The 21,683-nt window shown below is 37.8% G+C and overlaps 2 protein-coding genes across 4 annotated transcripts in view; one reads left to right on the top strand and one right to left on the bottom strand.

The window, feature by feature from the left end:
* Positions 1-1,394: 1,394 nt before the first annotated feature.
* On the bottom strand, positions 1,395-9,799 carry LOC124885018 (enhancer of rudimentary homolog). The gene is made up of 4 exons (XM_047393181.1): positions 9,659-9,799; positions 6,487-6,574; positions 4,097-4,217; positions 1,395-1,622 (listed from the first exon to the last, which is right to left on the bottom strand). The coding sequence occupies exons 1-4, from the start codon at positions 9,659-9,661 to the stop codon at positions 1,520-1,522; spliced, it is 315 nt and encodes a 104-aa protein (XP_047249137.1). The 5' UTR covers positions 9,662-9,799; the 3' UTR covers positions 1,395-1,519.
* Positions 9,800-13,877: 4,078 nt separating this feature from the next.
* The window catches only part of psen1 (presenilin 1), a 31,022-nt gene continuing 23,216 nt past the window's right edge, over positions 13,878-21,683 (top strand). For 2 of the 3 annotated variants that reach the window (XM_047345708.1, XM_047345705.1), the window contains exons 1-2: positions 13,889-14,032; positions 15,945-16,028. In XM_047345708.1, coding sequence (XP_047201664.1) covers positions 15,993-16,028 — 36 coding nt within the window. In that variant the 5' untranslated portion in view covers positions 13,889-14,032; positions 15,945-15,992. Of the gene's footprint in view, positions 14,033-15,944; positions 16,029-21,683 lie in introns of all 3 variants that reach the window. The other variant, XM_047345706.1, reaches the window with a different exon arrangement.

The following is a 21,683-nucleotide window of genomic DNA, read 5'->3' as shown; positions in this document are numbered from 1 at the left end:
ACGTTTTCCTCCACCAGTATCACGTAGTGACCTGGCCACTATCCTGCAAGAAGAATGGCTTAAAATCCCTCTGACCACTGTGCAGGACTTGTATATGTCATTCCCAAGATGAATTGATGCTGTATTGGCCGCAAAAGGAGGCCCTACACCATACTAATAAATGATTGTGGTCTAAAACCAGGTGTTTCAGTTTCATTGTCCAACCCCTGTATATTGACCCTGTGGAGCTCCCGACCGACAGTTCTGGTGGAAACAGGAGAGTTGAGATGCACATTTAATTCTGCCATGATTTGGGCAGCCATGGTTTTATATTTTTGGATACAATCTGGTTTAGCACCCGAACAGCCCTTTCAGACAGCTTCCTCTTGCGTCCACAGTTAATCCTGTTGGATGTGGTTCGTTCTTCTTGGTGGTATGCTGACATTACACTGGATACCGTGGCTCTTGATACATCAGTTTCATTGTCCAACCCCTGTATTTAAACATTAATTTCAAGGGTTGCTACATATTCATGACTTTGACTGGGTAATTCTAACAGATTAAAGGGGCTTTACGCTTTTCTGTTGTCTACACCACTGCATTTTTATGGTTGTCCTGCTGGAAGATTTTTTGTAGCCTGTCAGGTTTTCTGGCAGGATTGCTCTGAATTCACTTACACACTGTATGGCGCATAGGCCCAAAAGTCAAATGCTAATCTCATCTGAACATAGCACATTCTTCCATATGTCTGCCATGTTCATAGCCTGGCTTATAGCAAAGTAGAAATGGGACTTCCTATGGCTTGCTCTATAAAGGATAGATTTGTGGAGTGCACAGCAACCAGCTCTTTGTTAACAGGTTCACTGAGCTGAGCTTTGGATCAGTGCAGTAACCTCCAGAGTTACTATGGGTCTTTTCACTTACTCTTTATATTTTCTGATGATGGACATCATTTTGTAAGATGTCAAAGTTGGGGATATGGTTTTGGAACATAACTCTTCTATAAACACTTGATCTTTGACCCACCTGCTGGATTCTTTTGTCTCTATGGCCTTCACACTACAACTGTATCAGATTATTTATTAGATGGTTTTGAAACCATGCATCTTTTTCCTTGCATTACTTTGTGTTGGTCTATGAAATAAAACCCCAATAAAATACATTGATACTTATGGTTACAATGTGAAACAATTCTAAGTGTATGAATACTTTGGGCAGGTGCTGTAGGAAGGAAAACAAAAACAAGTGAAAAAAGGAATATAACAAAAATCAATAGAACTTAAAGTAGAAGAAATCTATGAATATATGACATAAGTCCTAAAATCAGACATGTTTATATTGTATGATGGCTTAAACATGAATGAATGAAACAAAAGACACCAAAAAGAAATATATGCAATGTAGCTTTCAGGAACTAGTGTTATTTAATAGGAATCTTTATTAATGAGTCAAACAAGGACATATAAAATACACTCCCCATGAGAAAAGAGCACAGAAAAAACACAGCTAATAAACACCCCCCCGGATCTTCTCAGGAGCTTCACTTGGCTGCTTGCTGGGCTTGACGACGAAGCAGCACATAGATCTTCTCCTTGATCCAGTCCTTGTTGTAAGGCTGGTACGTCTGTGTGTCGGCACGATACCTAAGGCACAACAATAGATTTAGGTCTGTTTCTTCTGGAATGCTGCTCTTTTTTTTTCAAACATAAAATACTTTTTAATATTGACCAAATCAAAGTTTTCTTGTGCCTCTAAAGATGACCCCTCCCTGATTTTGAGATCAGAACTTAAAAAGAAACAGCTTTGCTTAAAAAAACTTGGACAGACACGCTCAAAAGGTTAAAATTCATAGTTGGACAGTTCTGTTTCTGCCAAGGTACCAAACTATCGAATAATAAATCCGAATAACAAAAAAGGGCACACCTTCTTATTCATCAAAAAACAAAACATGTACACCTATAAAACGCAATATGAGAGCAAAACTAAATAAATATAGAAATGAATACTGACATGTTTCCATCTGATATAACAGAATACGTCCTCTTAAAAAATTTCTATTATTGATTATAAAAGTCTTACTTGATAAATGAGATTATGTCCCAAACAGATGAAATGTCTTTGCCGCTTAAAGTTGTAAACTTTGTGAATGTTTTTGTTTGACAAGTGAAGCATTTTTTTCACCTTTAAAGAATAAAGTAACCCCATTGTTCTAGTGTGGAGAAATTCTTCTCTTTCAGATCAAAGTTCTGTGATAATCACACAACCATAATGGATGGATGGATAGACCCATCCATCCATCCATCCATCCATTCATTCATTCATCCATCCATCCATCCATTAATTCATTCATCCATTCATTCATTCATCCATCCATCCATCCATCCATTCATTCATCCATTCATCCATCCATCCATCCATCCATCCATCCATCCATCCATCCATTCATTCATTCATCCATCCATCCATCCATCCATCCATCCATCCATCGTGGCAGAGGGGCCGGTGCCCATCTCTAGCACTTTGGAGAGAGACAGTAGACAGGTTGCCAGCCCATCCCAAGGCAACACAGGGATGTAGAGGACAACACACACACCTATGGGCAACCTAGAGACCAATTAACCTAACCGGAGAGAACCCACTCCATACAGAAAAAGCCCAGGTCAGGATTCTAACTACTTCTCCACTTCTGCAGGCTCATTCACATCATAACTTAATCAATATGTTTGATTATTTCTGCAGCAGCTGAAATATGTGTTGCTTTTTTGTTTTAAATGAAACTTTTTTTCTTTCTTCGATTCTTCTGTAAATATCCAGACCCATTCATCCTGTACTTCAGATCCCTTCAGTCTGAAAGCAACTTGCTACACTGAAATGAAAGAACAGATTTGGAGTTCGGTTCTGCACCACTGGTGCACTGACCCGTTGCTATAAAACCAAAATAAATCATGAGCAGGGGAATTGGGGGTTTCTCTTAATAATATACCATGTTAGTTTTTTCTGAAAATGTATCCTATTTTTTCCAGAAACTAGAGATGCAAGAACACATCCAAGTGTAAACTCCACCGCTCACACGGTTTAAGGTGAGTGGGTGGTCCCTTGTTGAGGACCAGGACATGTTTGTGTTTACACCGATAAAAGAAAATGGCCACCAATGTTGCAGACCACCACTAAATGTTATGACTGGTTCAGAGACAAAAAAAGATATTTTCAGATTACGGTTTCTGGTCTTCTGCAAATAAAGTTAAAGGTTGTTTGTCTTTTTAACCCCTTATTAAACTAGAAAGTTCTCTCTCCTGCCAGGGAGTCATTTAAATTAAAAATCTGAAGTGTGACGTACATTTGTGTTCAGCCCACCTGAAGCAAAAGTATTTGTTGAACCACCTTTCATTGCAATCACAGGTCTTTCAGAGGTCGTCTCCAACAGCTTTACACATATTGAAATGAACATTTTTACCTGTTCTTTACTAAATAAATTAAGCTCAGTTAGACTGGGTGGACATTGCCTTTGAGCAACATTTCCAAGTCTTGCCACAGATTCTCAATTGTATCTAGGTTTGGACTTTGACTAGGCCATTATATGTGCCTCACCATTTCCGCTTGCAGACGATGCTATGAATAGTGCTGCATGAGAAGTTCAAACCTAAGGACACCGTTCTATAACCTACCCTATCCTGCTTTAAACCTCTGTACGACTTCATCCCTGGCCTGATGTGTTCCTTGGTTTTCATGAGACTGTTAGTTCAGTAATGTTCTCTAACAAACCGTTTAGGTCTTCACAGAGCCACTGGATTTAAAAAGATTACAAGCATGAGACCCTTTTAAGATTTTTACTTGTAAAATATTAAAACTCATGTATCCTTTCCTTCCATTTCACAAATTGGCTCTACATTGTGTTGTTTATCCCATTTATTCACAATAAATTACAGTTACGTTTGTGGTTGTCACATGAGAATTTTAGCAAACGTTCAAGGGGAATAAATACTTTGCCAAAGCACTATTTAAATGACCAGTTTTGTGTTGATTTTTAGTGTCCCTGGAATAATAAACAACATTTAAGGTTACAATCCAACATTTTCAGAGTTTAAGCATCAGGAAGGATTTCTTTAGTTGAACTTACACCAAGCAGCTGAGGTCAGCGAGGTCATCGATGAAGTCAAACAGTTGACTGATGTCATATGTTATTGATGGACTGTTGGGGTTCATTCTCTTTAAATGCTCCTCATACATCTTACAAACTCCTGTAGGACACAAAAATACTATGGATTAAACTGCTGCCATGAAACTACCCACATAATAAAACCTTACATTTGAATGACTGACATATTTGTATAATTGTCTAATAATGTTTTGAACACAGATTGTGACTGAAGAGTTAGTAAAAATGCACTGATCTGAGTGGACCAACAATAAATCACTCAACAACTTTTTAAGATTATTTACATTAATGCTTTGAGGCTGGTTCTCTGCTTCTCAGATACGTTAGTACTGGTGTTCAGGCAGGAGAAAATACTGAAACTTATTTTTCTGAAGTAGAGAGCAACAGAAATCTACATCACAGTAAGTTATTTTTAAGGATTGGAGAACCGTGATGTGAAACATGATCCTGACCAATGTAAAAATAAAAATGGATTATGGCTGAAACAATTAATCGATTATTGAAATAATTGTCAACTAATGTAGTAATCGAATAATAGTTAACTGGATTACACAGATTCTTAAACATCTTGTTAAAGAACAAACCACTCAGAGCAGTAATTAGGCCTAAATTGTACAGAAAATACATATATTTTGCATTTAAAATGAAAAACTTTCTTTGTCTGTAAATGTGCTCAATCCAGAACGCCACAAGTTGCAAAGCTGTAGCTTCACCTGATTCAAATTCTGTAAAAAAATCTCCTATTAAGCACCTTTTGCTATCTGATTATTTAACTATTAATCTAATAATAGTCAGCAAACTAATTCTTGGCTGCAGCCATAAAATGGATAGAGATTAACTACACAGAGAACACAGAATGGACTGGGAAAAAGAATTTAACCAGTTAACGATTTCTGGTTTTGCTTTTTTTGTTTCATATTATCAAATAGAAATATCATGCAAAGATAATCACAGCAAACACAAACTGTGGGTTTTAAATTGTGATTTCATTTATTAAGGGAAAAGAGCGATCTAAACCAACCTGGCCCTATATGAGGAAGTTTTAACCCCTTAAACCCAACACCTGGTTGGGCCACCACTGGCAGCAACAACTGCCACCAAGCGTGTGTAAAAAACCATGAGACCATTTCTCATCTCTGTGAAGGACGTTTGGCCCATTCTTCTTTGCACAACTGCTTTAATTCAGTCACAGAGGATTTTTGAGCATGAAGGTCCTGTTAAATGTCCTATCACAGCATCTCAATCAGCTTTAAGCCCATGCTTTGACTAGGCCACTCCAAAACATTGGTTTTGCTGCATTGACCTTTTCAGAGGTGGACTTACAGATTAGATGGGAATCATTGGTCTGTCATATAACTTCAGTGGGCTTGATCTTCAGATCACAGACTGATGGCAGAACATTCTCCATCAGGATTTACTACTAGAGAGCAGAATCTGTGGGTCGATCCATTACAGCAAGTCATTCAGTGTGGGAGAAAGCATTGCAGCCCTAGCCCACCACACTGCTACCACCATGTTTGACTGCCAGTGCCATGTTTCTTTTTTTTCTTAAATGCTGTTTTAGTTGTACTTAACATGTAACTTCTAAAAAGTTCCTCTTAAAATAATATTTTCCAGAAAGTCTTGAAAGACAATCAAGATGATTATTTTTAATTTGGCCTTTGTGTTCTGTTTGCTCAGCAGTGGTTTTGGGCTTGGAACTCTTCCATGGATGCCATTCTTACCCATCATGAATCATGGACACTGGTCACTGCAGTGCTTTAAATGTTGTTGTTGGGTTTTTATGACCTCCTGGATAAAATTTTGTTGTGCTCCTAAATAATTTTGGTAGGCTGGTCAGTCTTGGTAAAGTACATCAATGTTTTTTCTCAATGTGGTCCGCAGGAGCCCCAAAGCCAAAGAAATGTCTTTTTAGTCTTAACCAGACTGACAGACATGACTGTTTCTCATCTGTTCATGAATTTCTATAGATCAGGGCACAATGTTGCTTTCTAACATCTTTCACTTGATGTTCTCAGGTGGGTTCTATGTAAGTGATTTCTTGATTATTTAAGTCAGACGGTAATCAGGTCTTGGTGTGACAAAAGAAACTGAACTAGGTTTCCCAAAACATCTGGTAAATCAGTCAATTCCTGATTTAAAAAGAAGGACGATTACTTTTTACCCAGGGGTTTGATCGCTTTATCAGTAAATAAATGAAATACTTTTTGTATTCACTCAGATGATCTTTGATGTCAACATTTGTCTGATGATATGAAACATTTAAGTGTAAAAACAAAGCAAAAACCAAAGAAATCTGCAGCAATCATGGTTTTGACGCCACTCTATGTGCTAACCTGCCACCAGCTTACCTTCCATACATTCGTTGACGGATTCATAATCAGCATATGTCCGACCCTCTGGCCTCTTCGTGGGCTGCACCAGCAGGATGGTGTGAGACTGAAAAATCAGATATTGTTAGATGTGAATAAAATTCATGACTGTCTGATTCAAAACATACTTGTTTTAAGGTAAATAAAAGCTGCTCCAAATGTGTGCAGGAACAATGCAAGATATATTTATTCGGTATTATTGTACATGGTGTAGTGCTAAAGTTCCTTCCCCTTAAACTGTTCAATATTTTATGTTGCAACCAAATATTAATATATATTTTATTGGGATTTTGTGTGACAGACCAACACAAAGCAGTGAATAACTGATGTTGAGGAAAAATGACACACGGATTCCTATATTTCTTACAAACTAAAATCTGACAAGGGTAGCTAGGGTAAGAGTATAAAATAATTCCCTAAGCTTCGGACATTTTGTTGTCCGATGAGCCAACCCCTCCCTCCTACTTCCCTATTTCTAAGGGGATTGCTCAAACCAGCTCTCCATCCAACAGGTCCGGACTTCCCTAAACCTGAAAGGTCTAACTAAGCAGGTTTACTGGAATATCAGTTTAAGCTGGTGTCGGGAAATGACTCGCCTAACCTCTAACAGCCTGCATCCAGAAGTCTCGCTCTTCTTCAACTGGTGATCTGGACGACCGAGTAGCCCCTAGCAGTCATCCACTCGACAGTTTACTCCTGTTAACAGCTGCTCATTCCCTATTTTACAACTTGCAATTGGTATATGGGTTAGGTTGATTTTAGTGGCTCGGCACGAGCCCCAAGGGCGTTGTTTTAACAAGTTTGGCTTAAGGCAATTTATAAAAACCTCCTAAAATCATTTGGAACGAGGCAACAAGACTTTTTACCACCAATGAAAAACCCAAAAATAAGGTGACTCAAATAATTGACTGTCCACAATAAATGTAGAATTTTATATGCTTTCTTTAATTAGTAATGCTTTTGCAGGGGTCAGTAACAGCTTTAAAACCAGCAAAAAATAATAATTTGAATAATAGAAATAAATCAATCAACTTAACCAATCTTTCCCTAATGCTGAAACTGGTAAGGCTGAAGAGGCTTTGGAGACGGAGGCTCGCCATGGATCCGAATGGAATGACTTCTTCAGTAGGCAACTAGCGATTTTCTTCTTGGGTGAAAGGCAAATCTTCAGTTCTCTTCCTCTAAGTGAACGGGCGCTGATGCTCGGGGTTTCGATGGTCAAGTTGGAAAAACAAAAACATATTTAAAAAACAGAAACTTTGTTGGCATGTTTCAATAGTCGGTAGCTTCCAGAGGCTGAAATTTAGAGCAATCAGTTGTTCACTGACCAAGTTCACTTCTGTTGTCTTGGTAAAAATGCAACAGATGAAATTCAGATTCTAAATTTTGAGTTGCAGGTCTTCTCAGGGCACACGAGTTGGTCCTCTTTATAATACAGAATTGTCAGCAGGGCTGCATCTCCAGTCTTCTAATTCATCTGTAGCTTCTTTCTCCGTCCGATCTTGTTCGCTGGTCTTCTGCGAGGAAACAACCCCGTTTCTTTCTTTCTTTGGCACAGATTTTATAGTGCAGATAGCCTCACTGCTCATCCCCTGTTGCCGGGCAAGGTTTCCCATCATTGAGTTACGCCGTCGGCGTGACTTTTTGGTGTTGTCTCCCAGCCTCCGTAGACAGAGTCATAAACAGCTCGCAGCTGGTTCCCTGTGTTATATGACTTTTGCCTGTTTTTCGAACTTCAGACTCACGAAAAACAGCGTGCACCTGGCTTCTGGTTTCTCACTCCCATGTCTCTTATGACTTGAGCTTGCTCGCTGACCTTCCATCTATGCCCAGTTCCCGTGAAGCTGGCTCTCCTCTGCCCCTCCCGTCCTGATGTTATGACTCTGCCGCCTCTGGCTCCCAGTCCATGGTGCCCTCCTTATCTGCTCAGCCTCAAGCTTTCTAATACAGTATTTCTCTTCTTCTTGCTCTCACACCAGTTACAGCTAAAAAAAAACTATCACTTCATTTTTATTCATACATCACAATTGATTAACATTACCCCTCCTTATTACATTTAATAATTGTAGAAAAATAGAAAATCATCATACATTTTTTTTTATTATACTTGTAGCTTTCTACATCTGAAAAAGATAAAAGACAGTCACAGTAAATGTGTGACTCCATGCAGGCCTCTTCAGTCCTCACTTCCAGAGTGCAAAGATATATTCATTTTACTGTTTCATGACATCTTATCCATGTAATATGATCATTATTTATTTGATACTCTAAAGATTAGGCTCTCATTTCATCATATGTGATTGTTGTTAAACTCAATCATAGTGATACACTTCTGCAAAAGAAAGAATAATTAAAACATACAACAAATGGCCCCCCCACCTCCGACTTTATAGCTTTGAAAGGTGAACATTTACTGCTGTATATGTCATTGATCTAATTATGAGGGTTTAATTAATTTCTTCATGGATACATGGAAGGATCTCACCTCATTTTGACAACATTTCATTGAATGCTGTTCAATCATCATTTGAAAATAGGAAAGAATATGGCTTAACTGCAAACCTTGCAAGAAATGACCATCCATCTAAACTGACAGGCAGTGCAAAGCAGTGCATAAATCAGAAAAGCAGCCAAGAGGTCCATGGTAACTCTGGAGCAGCTGCAGAGATTGATAGCTCAGGTGGGAGAAAGTTCTGATGAGACCAGAATTAAACTTTTCGACCCACATGCGAACTGTTATATGTAGGGAAAACTAATACTGAGGGAAAAAAATGTATGACGCTGCACTATGTTGAGTTGATATCTCACTTAACATCCCATTGTAACACGTTTTCTGATTTCATAGCTCATGTTTGCTATAGGGAAAATGCTACACTGAACAAGTCATAGTTTGCAAAGACTCAACAGCAAATAACCGCCAGAATATGTTTCTAGAGCTTAGTTTACACTGAAAAAGTAGTGGACTTAATGGAGATATTTGTGGTTACAGCAGTTAAATGTGCTCCAAATATTTCATGCTAACATTAGCCATTGTATTTACCGTACGTTCTTTGAAAAACACTGCAATTAATTTAACACAATGCGTAGGCTTAAGATTTAATTGGAAAAGTATAAAAAGTATTTCCGTTATGAACCTAATATTAAAACATACCATATTTTTGGTGGCTTTCGTCGATTTTCAGGGATACCTGTTACGTCCGTTCAAAAGAGCTGACCTCTATCACCGGAAGAACAATTCTTCTTCTTCTTCTTGTTGGTGTTATTGGCGGTTGGCAACAAACTTTTAGTAGCATTACCGCCACTTACTGGTATGGAGTGTGGTTCGTGTCGGTCTATCTATTTATATATATATATATTTAATTCTACAAATTAAATAAATAAATATATCTTACCTATATGTATATATACAAATAGACATACTTACACATTACATTGTATTCTACCCTTCTATATCCTCCATACTTTCACAATTTTATCTACGATAATCAAATTCTATGAAATAATTTTGTTTTCTTTAAAAAACGAATCGCTATTTGTATATGTTTACTCCCTAAATTCTTCCTCAAAATATCTAATAAATTAACCTTTTCCTTAATACCTTCAAACTCTCTTCTCATATATCTTCTTTCTCTTTCATATTTATGACATTCTAATATAACATGTTCTATTGTTTCATATGTTCCACAGTAATCACATTTACCAGTATCATGCTTTTGAATTTTAAAAAGTGTATAATTAAGTCCTGTATGCCCAAATCTCAACCTTGTTATCACTCTTTCCTCCTTTCTATTTCGTCTTCCATTTCTTCTTTCTCCTACTATCTTCTGAATTTTATAAAACCATCTTCCTGTTTTTCCTTCATCCCACCTTTTTTTTTCCATTTTTCCATCAGCTTTCCTTTAACAACACTCTTTCCCTCAGATTTACTTGTTTTAACTATAAAACTAATAGGATTTTGAATTATCCTCTCTGCTATTTTATCTGCCCTCTCGTTTCCTTCTACTCCAATATGTGCTGGAACCCACACAAATATAACTATCAAGCCCATTTTTTGTATTCTGTATAATGTATGAAATATTTCTAATAAAATGTCCATCCTACTATCTGATTGATTATATTTTAAACTTAATAATGCAGAGCTTGAATCTGAGCAAATGACTGTTTTTAATGGTTTTATGTCTTCTACCCATTGTAAAGCTAATAATATAGCCAACATTTCTCCTGTGTATACTGATAAGCCGTCTGTAATTCGTTTTCCTATTTTTAGATTGAATTCTGGTACTACAAAAGCTATTCCTACTTTTCCATTTATTTTTGATGCATCTGTATATATTTGAATATATCTATAATAATTATTTAAATGTATCTGTACTGAATAACTATCTACTATGGAAGATTTATCTTGCTTCTTTTCCATTATTGACATATCTACTGTTGCTTCTGGTAGAATCCATGGTGGTATAATTGATATTGGTGATGTTTGACTAATTTCTAAATCAATCATTTTAAATTCTTTTACTTTATTTTCAATTGTCCATCCAAAACTCTTCATTTCTTTCTTTTCTTTTTCCCAATATGGATTTAAAATTTCCCAAATTGGATGATCCAAGTTATTACCTTGTAAATTTAACCAATAATTTATTTCTAGTTTTATTCTTCTTAACTCTAACGGCATTTCTCCCATTTCTATTTCTATTGCTGCTGTTGGTGTAGTTTTAAATGCTCCAGTACATAATCTTAATGCCTGATGTTGGATAATATCTAATTTAACCAGATGTGTTTTAGCTGCTGAACCGTAAACTATACAACCAAAGTCTATGTTAGATCTTATCATTCCTGTATAAATCTGTTTTAGTGATTTCCTATCTGCTCCCCAGTCACTGCCAGCCAAGCATCTCATAATATTTAAAATGTTCTTACATTTATCAACAACGTTTTGAATATGTATATTCCATTTTAGTTTTTCATCAAACCATAATCCTAAAAATTTTATATACTTTACTTGCTCTAATTCTTGGTTATATAATTTTAATTTTATTTCCTTGTTTATTTTTTTCTGATTAAATATCATTACTTTGGTTTTTTCAACTGAAAACTTAAATCCCCATTGTAACGCCCATTTCTCTATTTCAATAATAACCTCTTGTAATTTCTTTACAATGAAATCTACATTTTTTCCTCTTTTCCAAACAGCTCCATCATCTGCAAAAAGTGAACATCCCATTACTTTTCCAATATCTTTAAATACATCATTTATCATAATTGAAAACAATAACGGACTTATAATACTCCCCTGTGGAGTTCCATTTTCTACTATATATTTTCCTGAGATCACTCCCCCAATTCTAACTTGTATTTTCCTATTTGTTAAAAAGTCTTTGATCCATTTAAATATTTTCCCTTTAATGCCCAGTATTTGTAATTTAATTAATAATCCTTCCACCCACATCATATCATATGCTTTTTCTATATCAAAAAATACTGCCACTACACTTTCTTTATTTACCTGTGCTCTTCTAATTTCATGCTCTAAGCATAGCATTGGATCGTTGGAAGAACAATTAACCAACGGCAACCAGAGTGACGGCTGTGGCAGACTCCATCTAGTGGAGCTCCGGTGGTAGGCGGAAACAGCTCCACAGGTGGTCGGAAATACTCATTTCCAGAGTGGGAAGCTTTCATCTCTGAAAAATGGCTTATGGTTTGCAAATGCATTTTGTTAAAATAAAGTAAAAAAAAAAAAGAAGGTTGATCATTTTGCTTTGTATATTGTGTTGATTTTTCTTTATTTTATAGACATGCTTTAATGTTTGTATAACCTTATGCTTTCATCTGAATTTGAATGATGAGCATTGTGGTTACCACTGGGTCCAATGATAACTACTTCAGTATTATTCTTATTGAGGTTCAGTTCATTTAAAGTCATCCAAGCTGCAACCTATATGAGACCCTTAAATAACGTTTTTAATTAAATGGAATGCTGGCTCTTGGTAGATCTGAGCATAGTCAGAATATCACTGATACAACATGTTGTATTTGCTGAACATGAAGCCTAAAGGGAGCATGCTGATGGAGATTAGATTGGCACCAAGGAGCCATGGGGAACTCCATAAGTGAGAGGGGTGAGAAGAAACAAGCTGTCCAGAAGCTTACAGAGACACTCCTGTCAGACAGGTAAAAAGCAAAAGAAAGCCTGAGTCTTTTGAGCCAGTGCATAATAACAGATCATTAAAAACTTTTAAATATGCAGCTTTATTGGCATAAAGAGCTTTAAAACCACACTGAAACCTTAAACCCTTAAACCCAACAAGCTGAAAAACTTTCTTTAAAAAATAAGTTAACACCATTTGTACAAGATGGCTTTATGCTATTACTTTCTCCACCTGATAAAACCACTGAGGTATGCCATAAAATTAAAATAGCTACTAGAAATGCAATAAATAATGTAGTAGCTTGTTAATATAAGAAAAATCATCATCATTTTCTTCTTGAATTTTAATGGCAGTTGGATAACAACATTTAGGTGCATTACCGTATCAGGACCAGCATTATGTTTTTATGTTTTTTTTGTTTTTGTCTTTGTGAAGCACTTTGTGACTTTAATGTCGGTGAAAGGTGCTATAAAAATACATTTTTCTTATTTACCAAATAAGCTAAAAAAACAAACAAACATTATTCTTTTTACTAACCCAGTTTCCATCAAATAACGAAAAATAATTTTATAGCTCACGTCAAAAGGACTTGAAATTTATAAGACTGTCCTGTTCTTTTTCCTGTTGAAGACTTCTTATTAATTTTGTACTTTCTTTTTAGTATTTCCTAGTTATATATTATATGTTCTGTTGTTTCACTTTCCTCACAGAAATCACATCTTCCTGTCTCATGTTTCCCTAAAGTTGAATTAAGTCCTAAGTGTCCCAGCAATAGTGTAGTTAAAATCCATTCTCTATTCTGTTTCTTCCAGCATTCTTCTAACTTCTCCAACCTTCCATTGAATTTTGTAGAACCATGTTCCTTTTTTTTACCCCCTTCCGACTGTTTATGTAATTTTTTCTTCATTTTCTTTTTAAAAATGGTTTTAACCATATGTGTCTCTTATATTATTGCCATCCCTGTTTGTTGATTATTTGGCCTTGTTATCTGGCATTTAATTTCCTTTCACCTCTATATGTACAGGTACCCAGAGAAATACAACTGCTAACAGGGAAAATCTTCTTCGCACTGTAGGTCAAGTATCAAGTTGTCAAACTTTAGTAAACTCCTTTGAAATGTTTCTGCCCGCCAGGGGAGCTGTTTCCGCCTACCAGGGGAGCTGTTTCCGCCTACCAGAGGAGCTGTTTCCGCCTACCAGGGGAGCTCCGCCCCTTTCTGTTGACTGCTGCTAGATGGGAGCTGTCGGCTCGAGCAGGAAGCAGACGGATGTTCTGGTAGGAAGCCTTAACAACAAAGAGGAGGAGGAGTGGGTGCCCGGGTTTTTAACCTGCTTAAACTGAATTTTAAAGTACGTACACCACATTTGTTGTAGGTAAGTGCGGTTCCTGGAGGAGTATTGTAAAAATAATCATATTTAATTTGAGCTGTGGGGGTTTCCCAGTGTTAGCTGATTAGCTCCGCTGTGCCGTGATGACAACACTGGCTAACATTTACTAGCAAATGTAGCTTTACCCTAATGTTAAACAGACCATGTGCGCATTAATACAGGTTATACATTTAGTCTTACTAGATTATGTCTCGCTGCTTATCATGTAGCGTTAGTAGGAAATCATTATTTTTCCGAAGCAGCTCAGCAAACATTAATGGCGTGAGTTTTCTTGGGTATTATTAATCAGCTCTGTTCCCACTAATGGAAATCATAATGGTGTTCTTAATATACTAATTACTAATCTTCTGACGACTTTATTGAGGAGTTTAGATCCTGTTTGGCACTATGTAATATAGGACTGCAGACACATGGATAGTACAGATGCGGACAAATGTAGTAGTAAAGATGTGGTAAAAAATAAATACACCTTAAATTATCAGCCTTGGCATGGAAAATAACAAAAATCCTTTAACCTTATTCTTTAATTTGACATCGATTTAAAAAAATTTGTTTTTGTACATTATAAATGGTGGCAAAGTTATAAGTACCTCTAAAAATCCATTTTAAAATGAATGTAATTGAAGTATTTTTTATTCCTGTTTTACTGTTTTAAGTTGGTCAGAGTTTCAACAAACTTTCAGTCATTAAAACATGACTTTTATGTTTCTCTGATTGTAAATGTCACCCACAAAGGACCCATAATTATCTGTTCATCACACATGGTGACCATGACGGTAAGTAAGGTAAAAAAAAAAAAACGTCACTATTGAACCGCAGCATAGACATCAACACAGGGCATCTGTTGTGATCTGTTGTGCTTTTCCACAAATTCATCCTTGCATACACCTCCCCAACAACCAGTTAAATTCAATACCATAATATTTTATTCACCCCAAAGGGAAATTAAATGTTGTTATAGCTCATATTATGAAGGTTTCCTCAAAGAGCCGTTGTAGATGCTGATGGCTGTGGGCAGGAAGGATCTCCTGTAGCGCTCCGTCTTACAGCAGATCTGAAGAAGCCTCTGACTGAAGACACTCTGTTGTTGTAGGACAGTCTCATGAAGAGGATGCTCAGGGTTCTTCATAATGTTCTTCATTTTATGAAGAATCCATCTTTCCACAATGATCTCCAGAGGTTCCAGAGGAGTCTCCAGAACAGAGCCAGCCTTCTTTATCAGCTTGTTGAGCTTTTTTAAGTCCCTGGCTCTGATGCTGCTTCCCCAGTATCAGAGCCAGGCATGAGTTGTCATGTAGGCAGATCCTAATTGTTTGTAAGGGCGACTTGTTGAGCCTAAGATGCCGCTGTATGCTGCAGTGAACTTTGAAGATTTGTTCTTACCTTCCTTACCATCCCGCTCACTGTGTGCTGCTGGGAAGTTAGATATAGGTCGTTCTCCAGCCTGGTTGTCAGTAGTTGAAAGAAATGGGCCTCTGTATCCCTTTGTTTTTATACCCCATGGAAATCGAAAGACATGCCTTACTAATTAGGAACTAACCAATTAAAAACAAAAAGTATGAATGATAAAGGGATTTTTAACGGTATCATTAATTGTGGCAACGGTGATTATGGTAAAACAATTGTTTCTTTTCATGAGTTTATTTTCCCTAAGCTTTGATTTTTCTAAAATATTTCAGTGAGGTTATGCTTTTATACTAACATACTTCTTCAAAGCTTACTTTCCATACATACAATTAGAGTTCCTGTTTTCTACTGTAATCAGTTCTGTATAGAAAATATTATTGCTGTAATCTTCACAGTCTCAATGTCATTCAGTGTCTTTAATTACATTTTACTGTGTTTGTTTCTTGTGGTCTAATCATGATTGTGTTTCTTCTTCTTCTCTTGCATCAAGGTGAATGAGGTTTGTTTGCATGTGAGGGCAAGTGTCAACTGAGCCAACATGGCAAACAACACAGAGGATGTTGAAAACAACATGGTCAGTATGAAGCCTGTGACACGGCAGCCATAAAGCTCTCTCTGTGTGTCTATTTCTTTCAAGTGTTGGGTAATCATTACCCAACATTTTTTGACTTAAATAAACTGTTTTCTTGTCAAGGCCCTGAGTCATTTTGGTGTCAGGCATAGTGGAGAACTTCCTGTAACATCAGTAGAGTTTGGTGTTTTTTGGCCATTTTGTATTGTGACTTTAGATGTTTAGAATTATTTATACAACTTAAGACTTTTTTGAAATTCTTTCATGTTACAACCAACAATCTCCTTGCATTTCTTTGGGGGTGGGGGGATATTTATGTGTTAGACCAACACAAAGTTTTGCAAACTTGTGAATTGTATCAAATCTGAATAGCATGGCATTCATTTGTATATCCCTATCAGCTTTGCACATGTAGATATAGATGTTTTTTGCCACTCTTCATGGGAAAATAGCTGATTCAGACTGGATGGTGGGGATCTTTAAGTTTTCCTGCAGATTCTATGTTGAAATTAGGCCTGGAATTTGACTAGGCCATTCCAACACACTAAAAGGCTTTGATCTAATCCACTCTGTTGCAGCTCTGGCTGTATGTTTAATGTTGTTCTGTTGGAAGGAGAACCTCCAACCCAGTCCTAAGCAGCCTCTAAAATGTATTCTGCCTGCGTCCACCTGTGCTTAACTCTATCTTCCCATCAACTTTGGATCAGCTTTTCCTCAGCATGATGTTGCCACCACAGTGTATTACTATGGGAATGGTGTGTTCAAGTGTTTTCTCTCACATAGTTTTGCATGTAGGTACAAAAGGTCTCATCTAACAGAACACCTTCTTTTACCGTGGCTCTGTCCAATAGATGGCCAGTTCCAAACTTTAAATTTGACTTCTTTTGGCTTTTCTTCAACAGTACCTCTATTCTTGCCATTCTTCCATAAAAGATAGATTATTTTAGTGCTTAAATAATAGTTGTCCCGTTGACAACCCTGGGGAAGTCTGCAGCTCCTGTAGAGTTACCATGGCTGTCTGGGTTGTGCCTCTGAATTATGTTCTTTGTCCAGCTTGTTAGTTTAGGAGGATAGCCGTGTCTTGGTAAGTTTCCATTTCTGCGTGATGGATTGAACAGCTTTCAGTGAAATGTTAAAACTTTTTATCAATGAATCCTGCTTTAAACTTCTCCTCAAATTTCTCCCTGAGCTGTCTGCTGTGATCCTCGGTCTTCATGCTGGTTGTTCTTTGATGTTCTCTAAAGAACCTCTGAGGCCAGAAACGGAGCAGCTGGATTCATACAGAGATTAAATTATTCGCTGATATGCTCTGTTTACTAATCAGGTGACATCTGAAGTCAGTAGGTTGCATTCGAGGCATTTTAGTGGCTGGATATCTATATGCACTTTTCAGACTTTTACCTTCCATGTGTGCACTACTCTGTGTTGGTTTGTCACATAAAATGATATAAAATACATTCAAGTTTGTGGTTGTAACATAAAAAATGTGAAAAGTTTAAATGTATGGTATGAATACGTTTGCCAGGTGCTGCAGTTATGTACGGCTTTACTAATCTGCTGTTACTGTAAATATAAGTGTTTCCTTCACAGCCGGAGGACGAAGTCAAATTCCTTCTTTACTACCTCAAAAACTTTGTTTACTCTGGAACAGTTGGACTGTAAAATATTGCTTGACAGCAATACACAGAATACTACATGCTGTGTAATATTAGTAATCATTTCTGGTCAGGTTGCTGTTTTAATGTGGCGTTATCACCGACAACCTTAGTCTATGTAGACTGTTACAGTGTTACTAAATGCTGGTTAATTTAACACCAATGGAGTCTGCATCTTGTGTCCTTGGTCTTATTCCCAGGCCTGAGAAACAATGCAGCATAGAGATTATTTTGCACTGCAGCCTGTTCAAATGTTCAGATGGCTCTCATCGAATTTCTGGCAATGCCCCCTGCCGCACTTTTATTGTATCTGGATGAAGTGCTTCATGTTCACGGGGCCACAAGTGTGAGCTTGCCTCATGGTATGGCGCTTCAGGTTCAAACATTTGTTTATCTAAATCTTGATCTATTTTTTTTTCCTTGCTCTGACAGAACAGATCCTCAGGGGGATTTACAGCAAGGATGATACAGTTTTTAACACTGCTGCTGCAAGTCAGTGACATAAATTTGCGGCTGAAGTCAGTGTTTTACATGCCTGTGTAGGGTTTGGTAGTTGTAAAAGTTAGCTGCTTTCTGTTTTTGGTTAAATGGCGAAGTAATGATTGTCTAATTCTGGTTTCAATCATAGTTCAGTGGGCATGCGGCTTGGCACACGAATTAATTTTCCCAACTGTTGCAGAACAGCTGTTCTGATCTGTGCTCAGCTGAGCCCAAAGCTGGAAGCTCTGTCACTGCATGCAGCCCTGATGTTAAAACAAGCTGAACTCAGGAACAGCATTGTGTAATAACACCTCAGTCTTCCTAGAGCTGCACAGTATTTTAAACTCACAGCCCTCATCGCAGTATCAATGTGCAGGAATGTTTGGATTCAGGATTTATAGAATATTACATATGCATTTGGTTGTACCTTTACTACCTTGATGCCCACGCCTAATATTTATTTTAGTAACTGAGACTGTAAATGTCACAGAGAGTGATGGGGACACCGTAATGATGGAAAACAAAGAGGACATTTTTTCTTAATGTCGAGCAGCCTCAAATGTGTCCGATCGGAGAATAATCAAAGACAAGATATTGATCATTACAGTTCACTTTGCTACATGAAAATATAGAATAAAAACAACTATTAGACCTTCTTGACATTCAGATTTTTACAGAATAACACAAGTATATATTCACTGCCCATCAAAAGTTTCAGATACACTTTCTCACCTGATGGGTCTCTTTATTTTCATGACCATTTACGTTGTAGATTCTCACCTAAGGGAATAAAACTTTGAATGAAAAAACATGGAATTATGTAGTAAATAAAAAGTGTTAAATAACTCATTTAAACATTTTTATATTGTAGATTCTTCCAAATAGCCACCCTTTGGTCTGATTACTGCTTTGCTGTCTTGAGATTCCCTCCCTGAGCTTCATGAGGTGGTCACCTGAAAAGAGTTTTGTTGTTAAGGAAGTGAAAAATCTCGACTCAACATTTTTTCTTTTTAATCCGACTATTTATTGATCTAATATTTTTGACCCTGTTCTTCTACAGCAGGTTACAGGGAAAGTGATAGATTTTATTTTTTATTTGAGAAATTCAGAACTTTTTCAATGTCTTCATCTTTTTGGACCTATGGTTGTTACTGTTGCTTGTCGGCCTTTTCAAACTTTAGCAGTAAAAAAAAAAAACTGGTATTAATTTGTGCTACAGTTTTAAAAGTTTAAGTTTTAAAACCACTAAAACTGTCTGCCAAATGTGTCTACAGTAATATGTGGCTTTTTTTTAATGAGATACAGGAGGAAGTGACATAGCTTTCATAATATTGAGCTAGAATAACGCAATGCTGTCCCTTCTCTACCTGTTGCTGCATACTGCATGTCAGATGCTGGGTTTACCTGAAATTTTGGTGTTCATTTTATATTTTTGATAAAGCCAAGAGTCTAGCCCAAATTATTCAACCTACTGGCAGATTTGGATTAGAAGTAATCTCTTAACTGCACCAGGATGCTTGTTCTGACTGGAATTAATAGTGATGTTTTGCAGCGACCAGCCAGAGAGTCCAGGCTTCAACCTGGTAGAGAATTTGTGGTAGGTACTAATGATTAGTGTGATGGCAAGGAGGCCTTCCAGCATCAAAGTCGTTGTGCTTATCATAATGATTTGTCAAAATACTAGTGGAAACCTGCAAAAAGCTGGTAAAACCCATATGTTTTAGCTGCAGTTGCTGAATTATTGCTGCTTTTCTGTTTTAAATAAAAGTAATTAGATCGTACAATACATTTTGGTTGTAAACCTTAGCATTAATACAGTGATTATGTGAAATGGTGGTATTTTTATGGTGTCATACTGTGAAGATCTCAAACCGGCCCAGAAAAATATATGCAATTATGAGCGTATAACTTGTGAAACTTGCTGTGCTTCTTTCTTTCTTTTACATTAAACGATGCCTCCTACTAGGAGGTTTTCCATCTCAGCCACTAATAATCTACAATAGATGTGAGCATTAATGGCAGTTAAAGTCCATCCAGCTGGCCAAATATACACTGCTGAAAAAAATAAAGGGAACACTTAAACAACACAATATAACTCCAAGTAAATCAAACTTCAGTGAAATCAAACTGTCCACTTAGGAAGCAACACTGATTGACAATCAGTTTCACATGATGTTGTTCAAATGAAATAGACAACAGAGGGAAATCTTTGGCGATTAGCAAGACACTCAATAAAGGAGTGGTTCTGCAGGTGGGGACCACAGACCACTTCTCAGTACCTATGCTTTCTGGCTGATGTTTTGGTCACTTTTGAATGTTGGTGGTGTTTTCACACTCGTGGTAGCATGAGACGGACTCTACAACCCACACAAGTGGCTCAGGTAGTGCAGCTCATCCAGGATGGCACATCAATGCGAGCTGTGGCAAGAAGGTTTGCTGTGTCTGTCAACGTAGTGTCCAGAGCCTGGAGGCGCTACCAGGAGACAGACCAGTACACCAGGAGACGTGGAGGAGGCCGTAGGAGGACAACAACCCAGCAGCATGACCGCTACCTCCACCTTTGTGCAAGGAGGAACAGGAGGAGCACTGCCAGAACCCTGCAAAATGACCTCCAGCAGGCCACTAATGTACATGTGTCTGCACAAACGGTTAGAAACCGACTCCATGAGGATGGTATGAGGGCCCGACGTCCACAAATGGGGGTTGTGCTCACAGCCCAACACCGTGCAGGACGCTTGGCATTTGCCAGAGAACATCAGGATTGACAAATTCGCCACTGGCGTCCTGTGGTCTTCACAGATGAAAGCAAGTTCACACTGAGCAGATGTGACAGAGTCTGGAAACACAGTGGAGAGCGATCTGCTGCCTGCAACATCCTTCAGCATGACCGGTTTGGCAGTGGGTCAGTAATGGTGTGGGGTGGCATTTCTTTCCATGTGCCCGCCAGAGGTAGCCTGACTACCTTTAGGTACCGAGATGAGATCCTCAGACCCCTTGTGAGACCATATGATGGTGCGGTTGGCCCTGGGTTCCTCCTAATGCAGGACAATGCTAGACCTCATGTGGTTGGAGTGTGTCAGCAGTTACTGCAAGATGAAGACATTGAAGCTATGGACTGGCCCGCCCGTTCCTCAGACCTGAATCTTATTGAACACATCTGGGACATCATGTCTCGCTCCATCCACCAACGTCACGTTGCACCACAGACTGTCCAGGAGTTGGTGGATGCTTTAGTCCAGGTCTGGGACGAGATCCCTCAGGAGACCATCCTCCGTCTCATCAGGAGCATGCCCAGGTGTTGTAGGAGGTCATACAGACACATGGAGGCCACACACAATACTGAGCCTCATTTTGACTTGTTTTAAGGACATTACATCAAAGTTGGATCAGCCTCTAGTGTGTTTTTTCACTTAATTTTGTGTGTGACTCCAAATCCAGGCCTCCATTGGTTAATAAATTTGATTTCCATTGATGATTTTTGTGTGATTTTGTTGTCAGCACATTCAACTTTGTACAGAACAAA

Source organism: Girardinichthys multiradiatus, chromosome 19 (assembly GCF_021462225.1).
Source record: "Girardinichthys multiradiatus isolate DD_20200921_A chromosome 19, DD_fGirMul_XY1, whole genome shotgun sequence".
NCBI lineage: Eukaryota > Metazoa > Chordata > Actinopteri > Cyprinodontiformes > Goodeidae > Girardinichthys > Girardinichthys multiradiatus.
Note: the sequence above shows the minus strand (reverse complement) of the source record. Positions and strands in the feature narration are given on the sequence as shown.

Coding starts and splice junctions, on each gene's coding strand:
- LOC124885018 (XM_047393181.1), bottom strand. Junction 4,218..6,486: donor CGTCAACGAATGTATGGAAG/GTAAGCTGGTGG, acceptor TGTGTCCTACAG/GAGTTTGTAAGATGTATGAG. Junction 1,623..4,096: donor GCTGACCTCAGCTGCTTGGT/GTAAGTTCAACT, acceptor GTTGTGCCTTAG/GTATCGTGCCGACACACAGA.